This window comes from Limanda limanda, chromosome 6 (genome assembly GCF_963576545.1).
Source record: "Limanda limanda chromosome 6, fLimLim1.1, whole genome shotgun sequence".
Taxonomy (NCBI): Eukaryota; Metazoa; Chordata; class Actinopteri; order Pleuronectiformes; family Pleuronectidae; genus Limanda; species Limanda limanda.
In genome coordinates this window covers 6,897,030-6,916,031 of record NC_083641.1, presented here as the reverse complement: position 1 = coordinate 6,916,031, position 19,002 = coordinate 6,897,030, and the positions used below count along the sequence as shown (strand labels likewise).

General features: G+C 40.5%; 2 protein-coding genes across 8 annotated transcripts in view; one reads left to right on the top strand and one right to left on the bottom strand.

Moving 5' to 3' along the window:
- fli1 (Fli-1 proto-oncogene, ETS transcription factor) overlaps positions 1-11,667 on the top strand; it is a 30,641-nt gene extending 18,974 nt beyond the window's left edge. For all 7 annotated transcript variants that reach the window (XM_061073090.1, XM_061073089.1, XM_061073088.1 and 4 more), the window contains 5 exons: positions 501-569; positions 7,317-7,376; positions 7,818-7,877; positions 8,010-8,057; positions 8,310-11,667. In XM_061073090.1, coding sequence (XP_060929073.1) covers positions 501-569; positions 7,317-7,376; positions 7,818-7,877; positions 8,010-8,057; positions 8,310-8,839 — 767 coding nt within the window. In that variant the 3' untranslated portion in view covers positions 8,840-11,667. The remainder of the gene's footprint in view (positions 1-500; positions 570-7,316; positions 7,377-7,817; positions 7,878-8,009; positions 8,058-8,309) is intronic.
- A 2,558-nt stretch (positions 11,668-14,225) lies between these two features.
- kcnj1a.1 (potassium inwardly rectifying channel subfamily J member 1a, tandem duplicate 1) lies at positions 14,226-15,347 on the bottom strand. Its single transcript, XM_061073711.1, has one exon. It carries the CDS (start codon positions 15,345-15,347, stop codon positions 14,226-14,228), a length of 1,122 nt encoding a protein of 373 aa, XP_060929694.1.
- Between the last annotated feature and the right edge of the window lie 3,655 nt (positions 15,348-19,002).

Genomic DNA, 19,002 nt, shown 5'->3' with positions numbered 1-19,002 from the left:
AACTTATTACTGCCACCTACTGGCTATTGTTATACCATTTGAACTTATTGTCACCCAGGTTTCTGGATAAGTGATGTCTCACTTTCATCATGATTCATTAATATATTCTTACAAATACTCTTAATTTATTCTATAAACCAAACATTAATAGTCATACTACATACACACTTTTCCCGATTGCGGGAATAACAAAGGACTTATTTTACTGCAAATACTAAACTTACATTTATTTATATATATACCTGCATGGAACTGCAGATGAAAATTTGTCGAAAAAATGTATGTATGTACATATGTACCTTTTCGCTCATATCAATTAATGTACAATGTCCCTTTTAAATAAATACAAGTTAAAGTTAAAGTTAGGTGTATAATATAAACTGTTAATAACTGAATGCTCTTAGGAATTGATTAAATTAGCACATTTTATACACTGGTGTTTATATGCTTGTTTGTGGTGTCATTCATTTCTCTTGATGCATTATTTCCTGTTATTACAGGTAGCTCATCATTATCCTACAATACACCATCTCACACAGATCCATCCCCACGCTTGGCTGCCAAAGAGGGTAGGAACACATTTCTCTCTCTATTCTCCATGTGTCTATCTGTCCATATGTTTTTATTTTTTTAAATAACCTGGAGTTGTGTAATACAGAGAATACAGAATTCAGAGAATTCTTATCTGTCATGTCTGCTTCCCAGTGCCAACCAGATTCAATACAACACCACTCACACAAACCCAAAGCACATGCAGTCAGTAACAAAGCTCTGGGCAGGTGCACCTTTTGTGTTGTAAAACATAATATGAGCCAGGCTGCTCCAGCAGACTGTTGTATTCAGGCCTTCTACCCGAACACCGTAGCAACACATCAGCTCTGAGACAAAAGCCGTGTGCTGATGAGCTCTGTCCACAGCATCGGGGGCAAGAGAGGACCGTGAATGCAGCCATGACGGAAAAAAGGCAGGATGTTAGACGTGAATGAGGATGTTTGTCGCAGAGACAGGCGTCAGAGAGAGGAGCTGAAGCAACAATATGAATGGAAATTGTTAGAAGCTGTACTGCTGCTCCAGGCCAGATTGAAGTGGAAAGACGTGTGTCACTTTGCACTTTTACCCATTTAGTGCCTCAAAACTTCAATCACACTCCTGATTCAAACTGTGTAGGAGCCTAACACGTATTCACTTTTATACACAGTTTCTTACACTGCTTATTCTATTCAGTTTTTTAATACGAAGGGTAATTTTATTCACTACACAATTCAACTTTAATAGAAAACATGATAATCAAATGCAATTTTTATAATTACTCATTATAGGTCTTTATATTGTTGAGACTTCTTTCTTATCATTAACATTGCTTAAAACAAAAAGCAACCAGAATGGCAAAATCAGTCGAGCACTTTCCTCTGCCAAGGCTCAACTGTCCAATTACATTTGAATCAATCTGCAACAAATTACACACACTTACCAGTTCCTCAATGTGAAGCCATTTTTAAACAACATCTACAAATTATCCTCCAACCAAGTTTTGTGGTAATCTGAACATAACTCTTACTGTAACTTACTGTTAACTCACAAACCAACAAATGCAAATGAAAACATCACCTCCTTTTCAAAGGGAACAACATCTATTAGCTCACCTCATCCAGAGATCCATCATGTTCATTCGGAGACTAAAAGACAAATTCACTAGAGCTACTTATCTATCTGATACTTTGCACTATTTAAATCTGTGTCCTCCCTGTCTCTGAGCTGAGCTTAAATACTGAATCTTGGTTTAAACTGATCATTTATGATGAAATAGAAATCCTGCAGTGACATGTGACTGTTGTATTGTTGTTCCTGTTGAATTGTAAAACGTCTCGCACAAGCCGGCCTGAGAATAACACCCTGTGGCAGGATGATTGTCTCTTTCCTCTCGATTCCTTCTCACTCTACAAACATTATTTTGTGCTGACACGACGTGAACTATGCGACGGCTGCACGGCCTATCTGTTCGAAAAAAAGCTACACATCCTTTAAACCAGCTATATGGTGTCACCACCAGAGACGGGAGAAAGGACTGCAACAACAATGATAGCCTTGCTCACAGGATGAGGCGCGCTTTCAAGGCAGAAGGAGAGGAAACACTAAGTCCGATAAGTGTCCAAGAATGCCCTCTGCCCCGCTCTGTCTGCCCCAGTTGTGAGCGTGAGCAGGCCGCGCAATTGTTCACGCCCCGGCATCAATACCAATAGACCTATGGGCAGGCCAGATAAGATTCTGCTCGGTCACCCCCTGACCCCGGCCTTCCTGCTTCTCAGAGCCAGGTATTTGGACTGGCAGGAAAAGAGTGTCACTCCCTGCAGCAGCATTTCCTTTTTCACAAGAAGTGACTTCTATTACAGGCCTCTGCGTCGCTCACCGTACTTCTAGTTGTGACCGGTACTTTTTCATGAATTACTAAATACAACCATATTATCAGATTGACCCCCACGCATCAATCACTTTGATCAGAAATGTGCGAAAGCGTAACTTTAATGCAAAATCGTGTGGAAAAAGTGAAACGAGAGACCGACAAAACATTCAAAAGTCTGAGCTGAGAAATTGTGACTCGACAATAAAAAAAGCGGTGTTTCTTCAGCAGAAGCCTTTATTAACATTTTCACAGATCAGCATTGCCAGATGTTCAGGTTCATATTGCCTTTTGAGAACAGTCAAATACCATTCAGGCTCTTTGGGGTAGAGTAAGCACGAGCGTACAGCAGGAGACAACCCTTAATCTGCTCCAGACTCTGTGGTGTAAAATGCAATGTTATGAATAAAAGAGAGCATATAAAACACGGAATGCAGCAGCTATGAAAGGGTGTGTGCAGCTGTGTGTGTGTGTGTGTGTGTGCGTGTGTCTAAAGTCTGTGTCTGCGATTTGCCTGTGGATAGGCTATGTGTGTGAGTGGGTGAATTCCTGTATGTCTTAGTACAGCACGTATGCTTTTACATGACTTTTAGGTGCATATGTTCTGTTTGTTATATGTATATTGTACATCTGGGTGTTACATTTATATCCATACAGTGCTTGTTGCTGAGCCTTTGCACCTTTTGAATGTTTTCCATTCTGTTTGTGTTGCTGCTCTGACATTTGGGGATTTTGTGTTTTCGTAGTGAGGACACTCATATTCTCCGCCGCTTCTCGGTGAATGTGGGAAGATGATGATTCACCTCTGCCAATGTATTCATTTTGCTGCCAAGTCAGAGTGGCAATACAATTTGAAGTGTGCCATTATGTGCACAAGCTCTTATAAAATCCACGGCTTTCAATTGCTCCCCTTGGCTGCCTTTTTGAAAGTTAATAAATGAATAAACGAGAGATGAAATTCTCTCTTTGAAATAGAAACAATGAGAGTGTGGGCGAAAGTTGCCTCTGTAACTTTTTGCCCTTTTGTGTTTATGTTTGTTTGTGCAGCAAACAGCACCGTTGCTGAAATGTTTTGTCTTTTCTAAGTGATGCTTCTCTGCTCTCATGCACCAACTGTCTCGTCTCTGTGCGTAACTCCTGTACTTTGCCATCATTCTCCTCCTCTCATGGCTCCTTCCTCACACAGATGGCTTTTAAAGCACCTGTATTACGGGTATTAAAAAAGTTTATCCTGTCTGGGTCTCTCTCCTTGGCTCAGACTCTGGGTTAAAAACAGTCCACAACTTGTATCTTCTTCTTTCCTCTCCCTCTCTCTCTCTGTCTGTCTCATCCTCTCTGCACAGTTTCTTTTTCTCCCCCTCCATCTCCTCTCTGTCTTTGTCCTGTACTCTCCGTCTCTCTGCCCCCCTCTCCCTCTCCCTCTCTCTGTCTAGCTCTCGGGCCTTGTTTTGACTAACTGGTCCTGCAGTCAAAGTCTCCCAGGAGCATGCACCACACCCCAGACCGGAGTGGAAACTGGCTCAAGTCGCAGTCAGAGCGAGGCCTGGAAAAATGAAGGCGGGAGAGGTGGGGGGGGTTGAGGCGGCTCTGTGTGTCTGTGTGTGTGTGTATGTGTGTGTGTGTTTGTGTGCACATATTCAGGGGTCTATGTCTGCGTTTTTCGTGGCCAGCTCGAACAGCCTACCCCCCACCACTCTGGGCTTTGTACGTTTTGCATCTGCTGCTTCATCCTCCTCCTGCACTTTCACTTACAAGTTCCGCCAGTTTTCTCTCCGTCAAATTATAACAGAAGTAATGGTGAAAACCTTGAATGTGCTGCGTGTGTTGGTTTCTCACTTTTTTGTGGCACTGTCTGCCTCTATTCTGACTTGCAAAAAATTGTTCATGTAATCTGCTGCCAACAGCTACACACCGAGGGTATCTGAGAGATGTGGATGAGCCCACATTACTTGGCATCCACTCCAGCCAATACCAGACAGTAGCTGAGTTTGCTGCCATTGTTTTCGTTGCAAATTCCAAGGTCGTGCTTCGTCTGACTCTCCTTTTTTTCATCCTTTTCCTCCTCCCTCCCTCCCTTCAATGTCTTCTCCTCTTTTCCTCTCTGTGCTTTTTTTGTGTATTTACTCGCTCTGTCTCCATCTGCATCTGTCTGCTTGTCAATAACTTTGTCCTCCTCTTCCCCTTATACCCTCTCCCCAACCAACTCCTCTTCTGTTTGTAACCCCCCTTCTCGATATACATACAGGGAGGTGGCCCCCGTTGTGTGTTTTTTTTTTTTTCTTCATAGTGGTGGTGGTGAGCCAGTAGGGGTGGGGGGGCTGTGTGGGGGTGTGTAGAGGGGAAAAAAGGGCCAGTAAAACAAAGAGAGGTTGTCTGCAGGCGAGTCAGGCAGGAAACGCAACTCTCCCAGGACTCTCCCCCAGTCACTGCTCCTTGGCTATCCTGCCGGCCCACAGCAGATTGAACCTGACAGCCCCTGCTGAGCCGCGGCAGCCCCACTTGTTATTTGTCCCTCCTCTCCTTCTTTTTGTCTTTTCTATCTGTTACACTTGCATTCCTTTAATTCGTTTGATCGCATCCTCATTTATGCATTTCTTAGTTCATGTCCTTTACGTCTCCATCGTCTCTTTACATCTTCCTCCACTGTCAAAAAAACATCCCTCGTCCCAGTAACAGTGCTCTGAGACCCTCTTGTCGTCTGTGCAGAAAGGAGAGAATCATTTACGGAAATATAATTTATTGAAATATCAGGGGTTAGAAGTTGAAATGTTTGAAACTAATGAAGAGATCAAACGATCCCGAGCAACAGGAACTTTTGCCATTTGGGGATATTCTGATGTAGTGAGGAAAGGGAAAACATCCTTTGAAAGTAGACACGTTGGATTTGAAGTCGTTTTAGATTTTCAGTGGTATGTTATGAAATGAGTTAAACAATAAAACACTTGTGTGGTGGGTTTTCCCATTGTGGGACTAATCTTATCTTACTGTATCTTACCAGCCAAACGTTGTTTTCATAGTTGTAGTGAGAATGGAATCTAGAGATCAACTGTTCTGAAAGGAAAAATAAATTTGACTCCGATTACTTTATTATTTGATGTTTATTTAGGGGAACCAATACGTCAATGTGTTGAGATCCACAGGAGGGCAGCATTGTACAGTGTTTAGAAACATGCAGTGGCTACTGATGATATATTGTATGCTACTGGATGTCTCTCTGGTGTAGCTGTATGAGATAATATGGTTCTAGATGACACGCAAACCCCAAATGTATTGTTGTTATGAAGACGGCCACTTTAATTTGTTTCAGACGTATCAATAATGAAAAGCTTTCTATATTACATTTGTCTTGTGTACTAAATCAAGGGGCCTTTCTATATAAAACATAGATAAATATGGGGAATTATTATATAAAACATGGTTAATATAATATTACAGTTTATTAAATGATTAATGACTGAATAATGTTGTGACTTGTGTATATGCACAACATAAAACATGATGAGACTAATCTGAAGATAGATAAATATTCATGTCTAAATAAAACAAACAGTGACAACACACAAATGGCAACAGAACAATGGATAACATCTGAGATGTCAAACCATATTATTCTAATGATCCAACCTATTAAGATTAAAGATTAATCATGCATATTCTGTATAAACGCAACCCTGCCAGCCACATTTTATTTCCATATAAATTTATTTTGAATAATGTAGCCTACATATGTTAATATATCCATTTTTTATTGTATATATTTCATCATACCTTAATCTCCCTTTTTCTTATAATTCCTCCAATGATGAATAAAGTATTTACTCTAATGAGATGAGGGCAAACCTCATATGCAAAAACTCAATTAATGTACTACCGTAAAAGTGAATGATTGCAATCATGGATTTAAACCTAGCTCCCTGTCTCCATGTCATGTCACGAATGTTCTTCTTCTTCTTCTTCTTCTTCTTCTTCTTCTTCTTCTTCTTCTTCTTCTTCTTCTTCTTCTTCTTCTTCTTCTTCTTGTTCTTCTTCTTCTTCTTCTTCTTCTTCTTCTTCTTCTTCTTCTTCTTCTTATGTGTACAGGATTTTCACTGCACTTTATTGCAACACGATCAACACTTGCTCATTCTTCATCTGTGTTTTCAACTTTTCCAATTAATGCCTACAAACTATCAATTGTTACAGTCGGACACATCTGTCATCACCATTAGATGCACACTATCCGTTGGCCTCTAGGTGAAATGCTGCTGACATAAAAGATTTACAGATCATGATAAAAGTGTGGAGCTGCGTGTTGTACACCACACATATCTGGCCACGGTATGCTTCATATTTCCCTTTATGTTGGCAACAGTCCCAGCCCTCGGCAATATAAACCATCCAGGGTGCTGTAGCCAGGTGTGCCGCGGGGATACCAGGGTGTTTTTTGAGATATCCCCAAGGGAACAATACATCCTGTGTTTTATCTGCTTGTGTCGGAGTGACGGATTGCTACTGGAAGCCGTCCACCTTCATACAACTCAGCTTCATAGGTTTGAACCGCAGACACACGGCAGGTAGAACCTGCGCGAACTGGGCCAGTTTGGCTGCTTGTCAAGGTTTCATGAAATTAGCTTGTGTTTGGGAAAGAGAGTGTTTGTGTGTGTGTGTGTGTGTGTGTGTGTGTGTAACTTGTACGTTAATTGGCATCAGAGCTTTTATTCGTGGTCAGAGTGTTGCACCTTGAACCATGTTTTAATAGATGTATTTATGTCATTTGGCACTAGTGTACATTCCTGGGTCCTCCTGGCTAGCACATAATGATATAGTCACTTACTTAAGTGCATGTATTGATCTTTTATGAGTTCTTCATATTTCTCACCATCTTCTACCTTTTTAAAATACACAAAAACGTTGTCTTCTTTTCTTCTGTCTTCTTCAGAACCTTCATATGATGCTGTACGACGGACAGGATGGTCAAACAACATGCACAGCGGAAAAGGTGAGAACATACACAAATCATCAACAGAAAAGATCCCCATTTTTGATTGGATAATATGGGTACAGTCGCTATGGGTGGAGGCAAACTTCTGAGTGAGGGAGTGATCACCTGGTGTGGTGAACTTTATCATGTGATTTGTTGTGCAGGTCAAAACAACCAGGTAGTTTGGAAATAGTGTTTAACAAAAGTCTGTGTCACGGCAGTGGAAGTTCCAGCATTCACACAGTCTGTGGGTCAGACTCCTGGAGATTACAAACTGTGTTGTCAGAACCTGAGCACACAATCAGAAGAAATCAGCTCAGCAATCAGTTACGGCCTTATTTCATTTGGACCTCTGCTGACTTGCCATCGCAACGTGTAACTTGGTTATCTGTAGAACCCTGCTGATGTTTCTTTATGTCTCTCTCTGTCTGTGTTTCCTGACTGTTTCACTCCCTGCAGGCTCACCAGTGGTTACTCAGAATGTGACCAAGTCCACTGAGCAGCCCAGACCTCAGCCAGGTAACTTACCTGCCACTTTGTTTATCTTAAGCACAGACTTTACAACAATTTGTTATTACACCTATTTGATTCACTTTGTGCCAGTTTTCATAATAATCTGTATTATCAACAAATCTCTCCTTTTGTTCACAGATCCTTACCAGATTCTGGGTCCCACCAGCAGTCGCCTTGCAAATCCAGGTAAGAGTTTGTGCAAGTCCAAGTTTTTATAAAGCAGCCGCTGTAAATATAGGCAGATGTTCCTTATACAGGACTCTGATGCATGCGTCGGAGACTTTAACTGAAATGCTGCTCATTCCCTTCGAATGTCGTTGCCAAACTGCTTTTTGGTTGCGTTCATCATCTTGCGTCCCTTGGGAAATTTACATTTATTGACACTAAATAAGGCTGGATGTCCCTCTGACCTCTGTTTGTTTTTGTGTCCACCATCAGGTTCAGGTCAAATCCAACTGTGGCAATTCCTGCTGGAGCTCCTGTCCGACAGTGCTAACGCTGGCTGCATCACCTGGGAGGGCACCAACGGCGAGTTCAAGATGACGGACCCCGATGAGGTGGCACGACGCTGGGGCGAGCGCAAGAGCAAGCCCAACATGAACTACGACAAGCTGAGCCGTGCTCTACGCTACTACTACGACAAAAATATCATGACCAAGGTGCACGGCAAGCGCTATGCCTACAAGTTCGACTTCCATGGTATTGCCCAAGCGCTGCAGCCACACCCAACTGAGTCTTCCATGTACAAGTACCCCTCGGACCTGGCCTATGTGCCTTCCTACCATGCCCACCAGCAGAAGGTCAACTTCGTATCCCCACACCCTCCATCCATGCCTGTCAGCTCCTCCAACTTCTTTGGACCCACTGCTCCGTACTGGAGCTCACCAACTGCAGGCATCTACCCCAACCCAAATGTCCCCCGCCACCCTAACACCCATGTGCCTTCCCACCTGGGCAGTTACTATTAAAGGACCCCTTTCTATCCATCCACCATCCTCTTAAAACCTCCCCTTTCCCCACAACAGAGTCCACAATTGCTGACCTGCACTCCCAGTGATGCCAAACCGATGAAGACTGAATTGATAGAGGCATTTGACCTCTGAAGGAAATAAAGGATGATTCAATTGAAGTTTTATATATATATGTAAGAATTTATAAACAACTGGATGCTACGCTCCAAAATGGAATACTACTTAACTTTACAAGACTAGCAACTGTTTTAGTCTGTTTTAGTTTCCTGTGCCTTCCTGTTTCCCATCCTTCTGAAAGCTGCACTGACAGCTGCCCTTCCCGAAAAACCTTCCCAAACCAAAGCCAGAAGACAGGAGAAACAACCTGAGTCCGTCTCCCTCCGCTTCCCGCTATAGTACCAGACATGGGCCTATTGTTTATGGGTCTCAATCTACAACCTCCTCAGTACATTATGCACAGTACGCTTTAAAGCATCTTCCATTTCCGCTCGTCTTCAGCTTTGTTGGGGTTTCCTATTCCCACCGCAACTACCCTTTTGTTTCCACTGGCTCTATCTGCTCATCTGTCCATCTGCATCGTTTTATGTGTGGAGAGTCTCCTGGAATTTGCTGGATAAGGAGGAGCTCTCAAAGAGATGGACTTTTCTCAGCACTGAATGAAATTTGGCAACTGGAATATGCCATTCACAATTTAATTTATCCTCCAAACTGGAAGGCTAGAGAAGAGTTAAATGTCGCAGAGGGAAGCGCTGTATGTTTTGCTGACCTGGGTCAACTCAGTTACTTAAAATGCTTGTTTGCGTGTTGTGTGTGGAGTTCAAGGTTGGCGATGTGTACAGTTGACTCGTTTGTGCAGGGGAAGCCGAGTCAAGATGTAATAGAAGTAATTTGCAACAATAATTCAACCCAGGTCAGATGTTTTCAGGGGCCCACACACTAGGCTACTAAATGTTTGCCATGTTGTTGCCTTTCAGCCATGCCATTTCCAGATGTTTTGTTGCTCGACCATGTCAGTATTAATGTGAATGATTGTGAAACACGTAAAAAGGGATACCCCGCAGCAAAATCAAAATTTGTCAGATGTTTTCATTTGTAAAAAAAGGAATGGAGAAATTAATTCCTCTTTTGATGATAGACCACGATTCCTGCACCTGACTAATCTAAAACATGAGAGATGATTATGACAACATACCAAAGCTCAAGACTATATGTTGATAAGTGGCTTTTTTTTATTAATTGTTTGCTTGTTTTTTCTAATCCAAAGTACCTTACGGTGCCATGAGTGCATTTACTTTTACTCTGAGGTGGTTTCCTATGTGCCTTAATGAGACCCAAAACTCTCACAGTCAAAGAGTGAGTGCCATGCCTTAACTGCTGTTTTGTGCCATATATTTTCTATTCATTAATGATGGAACAGCATTACGCGTTTAAATGTATTGTGACATTTACAAATCATTTCCATGTCTGACCACAAATCTGACAATTTTTGATTTTGAAGTGCACTCTGACTATAACGGCTGCCGCGGTGTCTCCTTCCTCTTTCCTATGTAGGCCAGTCAGGACCGTGTAGGTGAGCACAGAGTAGTGGCTTTGCAGCGAGTCATATTACAAAGACAATCAAGTCGTATTCTTTTACCAGGGCTGGATCCTAGTTTGAGAGCAGCATGTGTGTTTGAATGTTAGTTTCTCACTGATCTAGAGCCCAGCAAAATGCACATGAATCTCAAGTCTGGATTTCATCATCATCATCCTGTGACAGTATCACGTCGAAACATATCCGTCTTTAGGTGTTCAAAGCTGTTCATAGCAAAAGTATTCCTTCAGAGTAACTGAGAGTGGACACTTGAAAATAAATTACTTGGGACTGAGTAGTTTATCAAAGAACAAAATCAATAAAGTATGACGAGATGAAACAAAGAAATCCTCAGATTCGCAAACGCTGTGCGTTTGTCAGACCTATTTTGTATTATTTTATAAGCATCAGTCAACTAGGCATTAAAGCAACTTACTGTATAAATTATGCAGAGTTATTTTCATATGTGACACAGTATTAAAATAAGTCAAGAGAATTAATACGAGTTGACCTCGGTCAAAAATGCAAAACCTTTTAAGTCCATTTCTGCTAAGTAGTTTGTTAAGCATGTAAGCGTTTTTTATATCTGTACATTTGGCAATACATTTTAACATTTTTTGTTTTCTTGTAATTGTTATTGTTTCTGAAATTCGGTTGTAACATCTTTAATGCCTTTAAGTGCACAAGATATTTTCTTGTATTCCCAGAACCATAAATGCCTGCTTGAATACTAATCCAATATCCCGGGATTTCTTTATCTCTATATGCAACATGTAATTATTAAGATGGTTTCTTTCCATTTCGAAACACTTTTTTTCTGCCAGGTAGCCCTTTCCTGTACATTTAAGAATTTCAGGTATTTTATGCAAAATAATACCTTCAGTATTAATACCACCACCAGCTTCTCCTGAAGACTTATAGCTTTAAAAGAAGAAATAAAAAGGGAACATGTAATTTGTAGCATAAAGACATTATTGTAATGTACCCTTAACTTCCATGTTTCACAAGCATTATCAACGAAAAGGGATCTGTGCTACTTCGTATATGCAATGTATTTTGGATATCAAATATAAATATATATATGTGTGTGTTGGTGCGTATGTTTCTGTGCGAGTGTGTCTGTGTCTGTGTTGTGTAATTTTACAATTAACCAATGTATTATTATTATTGTCATTCCTGAAATGTATGAATACCTTTTGGAAAAGGTCTTTTGTATAGGAAAATGTGACAAAATAAAATTTTACCTCTCGTTTCTTTTCTGAATGCTTGTTTGTGGCTTCACCAGAGATGAACACAACATCTCTGCATTTTCCACCAGGGCGTTTGAAAAATGCACAACTATGTATTCTTGTATTTCGCAGTATATATATTATGTATTTACATCTGCAGAGGATTGGAGGGATAAGAAACTTTTAGTTGAGAGAGTTTTATTGTAAAATTGCATCTGCATTAAGAAACAAGAGCATACATGTATTCCAACAAATGTACATTTAATACTAAAAATGAAGGGGGTTTCATCTCAATTTAAATATGTTTTATATATATATATATAAATAGGTGTACTTTTCTACATGGCATCCAGCTTTTTGCCATTACAATCCGAAGTAACATTTTGTCATTGTAAAAATAATGATAAATTGTTTTTTTACTCTTTACGGTTCAATCAAGTATTGAATCAACATATCAAGGCCAAAAGCTGTGAGTGAGGGAATTGCACTTTTCTTTGTTTCTAAAAAGATAAAGACCCAGATATGCAGCTTCTGTCTAGAATGAACAAAAATAATAATACAAATTAGTTGAACCATTAGAGACCTGCACCTTCTTATGTGGATAGATCATCAATATATACAATGTTACTTGCAGCTAATTGTTCATATTTTAACCCCCATCACCCTTATCGGTCTTTTAAAATACAGGTTCCTTCACTAAGGTCAGTTTACTGGATCCACTGTGATATGTTCAGGGACTGATTGTGTTGTCTCTAAATTATAAAAACATCAATGCGACAGATGAATCCTGAATCCACACCAAGTATATATATTTTCGAACTCTATAGGTGCTTCTGTTCTGATGCACTAAGTAAATGCCACATGCCAACTGATTGTTTTTAAAAGCAAACTGCTAATGCAGGTTATAGTTGTTTAACAAATGATGTGTTAAATATTTTAGTCTGGTTTCAATGTATCAATATGTATGTCTCCTCAGTATTTACCCTAATACAAACATGCTATATGAGTTACTTATTCATTCACATTGTTCTCAATCACAGGTTTTGCTAATATCACAATTAGTGTGTATGCTTGTTTTTTCAAGGAAATTACAGCTTAAGTCTTGCAAAATGCTCTTTTAGTTTAGTTTGCATGTAGAAATATGCAGCCTATCATGATCGAAGGGAATAGCACTTGAAACACAGTTGTGGACTTTTAATTTTTATTATTGAAATATGCCTGCAAACGATTAGCATCTTTAATCTGCTTGCTAACTTATCAATATTCAGAATCTGTTCACATTGCTTATTACTCTTCAAATTGAACAAGCGGCGTCCTGGCACGCAGGTACACACACACACCTATGACTCTTAGCATATGCAGTTAATCAGAGAGGTCAGAGTGGAGTGGCCTGAACAGAACCTGTCAAAGCTCCATGCTAGCAGACAGTATGCGCTGTTATTTAGCCATAAATGGAGAGTTCTGGTTTCATGTTCAGAACATGCAGGCAAAATAATGGGCATCAAGCAACGGCTTTCATCTCACAAACACCACCACTCTGTCGTGTATGGATCCCTGTTTGCTGTCACAACTTTGCTTTGTTTATAGATGGAAAGCCTTGATAGGGGTGGGCACCTGTCATTTTGTTGCTTTGACCTTTTTGATCGCAGGGCCTTATATAAAGTTAAGGTCAAGTTAAACAGCAAATAATAATTACACAGCAGAGACATGTTTTTTGAATGCAAAAAAAGCCTTTATGTCAGTGTGTCGTGGCTACACAATAGTTTTTTCCCAAATGTCATCAGAGGGGCTCTGTTTATTCTCCACCTTGTATCAAATACAAAAAAGACAAAATTGATTCTTACAGTACAGTCAGTGCTGCTTGCAGCCATATCTCTACACATTTCCTGAGAGCTTTGTTCTCTCCCAGTGTCTTTACTCAAAAAAAGTACAACTACGTCACACCCTGTTCAAAAAGACTGTCCCCATACCCCAACCCCTTGGTAGTGCCTCTGTGTCTGAATAGTTAAAGCAATCTCTGATGGTTCAAGTGCAGGTGTCTCTTTAGGCATGACAGCCTACATTTACATGAACTATTGAACTACATCATCGTTGTATTATAAGTACGACCCCCAAGACACAGGTTTTTCAAGTACTAGATGTATATCCAGGATTAAACATTTTCTTAGTTTTTTCTGCCTCTAGATACTTGGTAAACCAGATGTACAAGGTCAAAGAGATGTACAAGGTCAAAGAGCACATGTTTACTTGGAAAAAACGTTTGTCTCTCTTTGTTCTTGAACTGTAGCTTCACCATCTTGCATGATTTGGTTTCCCTTTAGAAAACAGGGTTTTGGTCAGGCAAACAGTGGCAGGCGTTGTTTTACAAACAAATTCTCAACAATAACCGTTCTGACAGATTCCTTATCTCTGTAAAACACAACCATATAAGATGAATAAGTAGGTTGTCTTTACGTCACATTTAAATGATACACAATGCACTGTCTGGGGTTAGGTTGCCCTACTAGCCCTTAGCACCTGTTTGTTTCAGAGTATTTAAGTCTTTCTCTTGAGATTTGCAATGGTCATTGTCAATACCATTTTACAACTTTGTGACATTTGGGGGGTCATCGATATTAATCGCCTCAAAGCCCAAGTTGTCAAATCCATCTCTGGAGTGGTGGTGATGACCCTTGATATTGTGGAAACAATAGGCACAGTGTGCAGTCGCTATGGGCACCACTTTAGAGAAGTTGGAGAAATCGACTCTGTACTTTCCCTCCTTGCTTCTGGAAATGATGGGCAAGAAGTTATAGCCCCACATGATCTCCGGAGGAATAAACGAGGTCCGCACTTGGCAGGAGGAGCTGGTGGACTCAGCTGTGCCGTCGAGGAAGACGACCAGCTCAAAATCTTTTTGGTGGAGTGTGTCCACCGCCATCTCGAAGAAAGGGCTGCTCTTGTCAATGATGTGGTAGAGCGTGAGGGGGCATACGAAGAAGAGGTTATCCTTCCCAGCATCCACCGTGAAGTTGATGTCCACTTGGTCCATGATGATCGTCTCCCCGTCTGGTGTGTATGTCGTTCTCAGCAGCTTGCCGTAGATCTGGCTTCCTATCATCAGGGTCTTGCGCAGGTTGGCCACTCTGATTGAGAGGCAGAGAGCCCCCTTTCTGGGGCCGATAACAGCCATGTCACTGAAGGTGATGGTCTTTGCTCTCTTTTTAGGCGAAGAGATTTTGGACAGGATGATTCCACACATGAAGCAGTTGATAATGGCTCCACAGAGGGACTGGATGATGAGAAGTGCCACAGCACCGGGACAGAGAGGGGTGAGTGCACGTCCACCATACCCGATAGTTGTCTGGGTTTCTAGGGAATAGAGGAACGCTGTGCAGAGACCTAAAACATTGTCAACACATGGAATGTGGTTCGCTGGGGGGTTTTGCCACGTCAGGTCTCCATTGTTGCGGGCAATCCAGTACCACAGCAGGCCGAAGATGAACCAGCTGAGGGTGAAAGAGGCAATGAAGAAGAAGAGAACAAAACGCCAACGGATTTCCACAAACGTGATCCAGAAGTCAGCCAGGAAGCCAAAGTGTCTGATGTTCTTGATGTTTCCATATTCAATGTTGCAGCGACCATCTTTGGTCACTAGTCTGTTCCTGCGGCTCTTTCGCTCCACTAGAGTTTCCTGGATACGTTTGTTCAAGGTTTCAAACATTTTCTCAAAGTCCACGACCTATAAGACAATAATGAAGAATAAATATGCAGAAACCATATGAGTACAAATTAGATACCCATCACAAAAGAAATCTCTTAAATGCGAGTAATAAAACTCAGCGTTAAAAAATGAAGCTAGCAATATACTTGAAAGAGATCCGCCACCACCTATCATTTAACCAGTCAGGCATTCACAGACCTTCTTAAACTGTCAGTCATCCATAAATACTATAATTCACTGCAATCAAATAAAAATGTCACAGTGACACTGGTGGTCAGGCGCTGAAAGGGAGGTGAAAGAAAGATGAAATGCCATTCCATACTGTGCCAAGGATGAATATAATATAATTGCTACATATGTAGCATGATTATATATAATAAGCAACGGATACTGTTAAATGCTATTAAATAAAATATTGTTTGTGGTATTTAAGCATGAAATATTAAAACCTCATGATAGGTTCTATTGAACAGCTAATTCTCAAACTGTTTGTATTGCTCTCCTCCAACGTTTTTACTCTCTCTGGTCTCTCTATGTTCATGTACAGTCTCATTTACTCCTACCTGCTGTTTCTGACTGCATCTTTAATCCTGACTGCAATGGTTGAAAAGTAAAAGACCTGAAGTCAATGAGAAAACCAAAGTTTCCACTGAGGCATAGCACATAACAGCTCTAAGTAAGGCTAATTATTTTTTTCCCAGAGCAAGTGTCTAAACTCAATGATCACCTTTGTTCGCTGGATTTTGACACAGCAAACGTTAGCGCTGCATTGAAACAATTTGGGCAAAAAAGTCCATCTACTCGCAGAGATTGTAATCTTTGACTTTAGTCAGGCTCTGGGTTCTCCTAAGTCTGGAGCTTGATGGATGGTCGGCAGTATTGGCTGCGCAGAGGTTTCCAAATAAGTACGGCCTCTGTTCTTGCCAAGTCTCGAAACTAGCCATTTGGATCGTGGCGTGCTTGTTAGAGAGTGTGAAATAGGGCAAAACGATCAGTGGGTGACTTTGTGTTTTTGTTTTTGGCCCTCAGAGCTCACATCCAGTCATTTTGCCAAAACGAAATCTGATAATCACACAATGTAGCGTGTGTGCAGGCTTTTATCATTTTGGAAGTGAAACCTTATCATTAGGTCAGCATGTTTTCATGCTGTAACAATAAATATGCTCATAGGTATTTAAATTAAGTGTATGACAAGTAATTCTAAACTATTATTTTGGACTGCAAAAGAGCCGTTGTTACAAATGGTCATTAGCCTTGTGAGGAGCTCATTACCACGCAGCTTTAAATGTAGGATTCTTTCTTTTAACTTTCATCAATCAGACTCAAAGCATTCCTGACCTCAAGATTGACCAGAGTTAAAATGGTTTGGATGTAATAAATCAAGCACAGACAAAAAAAATCACTTATATCTACTCTTTTAATTATTTTCCAGGTATTTTTCAAGAGACTGGTTTCACTACACAGGCCATTTAAATGTGTCTTTACTGCATGTCATGGATTGGCTGTATCAAATATTTTCAACTGTGATTACGATCTTACATTGTGGTCAACATACAGAGTCCTATACTAATATGCTGTTTCAGGTTAAAATGTTTTAGACTGTTCTATCCTTACATTTATCAAATTTATACCAAGAAACTAACTGTTATTATTATTTGATTATTTTTCTTATTATTCTTATTATTGGATACTGATAATGTTTTCCTTTATCTAAAAATTATGAAAATGGAGAAAACTTAAATTTGGTTGTAGTTTGTTAACAGTGTTGCTATTGTTGTATGAACTCCCATGAGGATCCCTATTACTTTAATTCAACCTACTTCACATATCCCCAGGTAGCCTCTGTGCTTTGTTTGTAGAAAATATTTCCTCAATTCGACACAAGCCAACTTTAAAAAAAAATGTTTTTATACGTTTAATTCAATCACCAACCAAACAAAACAATTTAAATGCAAATACAAAATCCCAAATCTTGAATGAAAAGAAGCAGCAAGAAGAATGATCTCATCTCATCTGTTCCTTCTTCACAAGACATTCATTTAACAAAGCAAATAATTCAAAAAAGGATTCATCATATATAAAAATAAAATGAATCAGTCCATGTATTTGTAGAAATAAAACATTAAGGAAAGATCCTTAATGGCTTATCAGTCACAGAGGCAATCCTGCATACCAATGAAATCAAGCCAAGATATAATCACAATATTACTTCAATAATGGACAGATAATAGAAAAAAATAAGCTGAAGTTCCGTCAGCCCAACTCACCTCTACAATATGGAGTGAAAATCGATTTGATGCACTTCCAAAGTGTCATGAACGGCCTTTTCTCCAGCTTTGCCTTGTCCCGTCTCCGTCTGTGTCTTTCTCCTCCTCCCTTAACAACTGACTGAGACACAGGTGATAGGTGTGTCCTCTCACCTCTTGTGCCTGATCACCAGCACCGGTGTGGTTTTATACTGTCCTCAGGTCTCAGGTCTCTGTGCTGGAATCAACCAGGTGATGTTTACGCCCACAGAGACATCGGGTGCCCCCCCACACGCATACACTCACATTCATACCCCCCCCCCCCAACCGCTCCATTAAGTTGTGATTACTCCACAGATGCCTGACACCAAGGGCCGAGCTGACCTCTACCAGCCACACTCCCAGTTTGCTTCATGCTGCAGACTTTAACAGTTGTTTCTGGTTTGTGATCTTTGTTTTCATTTAAGGTTAAGTTTATCTTTCTGGTGCTCAGCTTGTGAGACATTATTTACTGTAAAAATATTTTTATTGGCACTGTTTTGGGGGAGATGCATTCTTCTCAGTGGATGCCAGAGTTTGACAAGCAAACGTCTGAGGATGTTTGCAGAGTGTGCTTCTTCTCACATGACATTCATATGTTGTTATAATAATAATTTGTTCATTGAAAAAAAGGAGAATGTAACTGATTTCGAATTTATAAAAAGCATGTTAGGCTTTGTAGTGTTGCTTTTTATCATACATCAGCACTTCACAGCTGGGAACAGCACCGTCATTCGGCTCCGAGCAACAACTAAAGAATGATGAAGTATCAGGACCGAGCTTCGTATATAGGTGATGGAGTGGGACAACAAAACTGGAGTGATTAAAAAGGCGACGCTCCAGATCCAAAGAGATAGCTCTCCAGGGCCAGACAGGAACCGAATCAGTTCATGAGCCCAGGAAGTTCTGAATGCCGAGAAGAGAAAGGTTGTGAATTGGGATGGGAGTCATTTTTCAACTCCATTGTTCCCCATGAAAGTGACAGAGAAGGCTGCAGTATTCACTTACATGCAGCAGATTGGGTACACTTTTGACAACCACAATACGTAGTTGACACACAACAAGATTAGACTTGTCTGCTTTATTTTTTCTAAAGGCGTGCTTTTGTTAAAAAAATAAAGCTTTTTGTATTTAAGGGTTTTCTTTTATCCAAGAGGTGTTGTGCCTGTTTGTTTAATCAACTCCCTTGTTTTCATCCCTTTCATATCAGACAATAGGCTGGCGAATAGCCACCCCACTATGCGCACTGATTGTCGGACTGGTTCAGCAGCTTAAGAGCTGCAGAGGCCACGTTTGATTGACAGCATTGCAATCGGAGACAGTTAAAAACCACTCTATAACAGATAAGCCTGTTTCCATACATGATAAGA

Coding starts and splice junctions, on each gene's coding strand:
- kcnj1a.1 (XM_061073711.1), bottom strand. CDS start 15,347: ATGTTTGAAACCTTGAACAAACGTATCCAGGAAACTCTAGTGGAGCGA.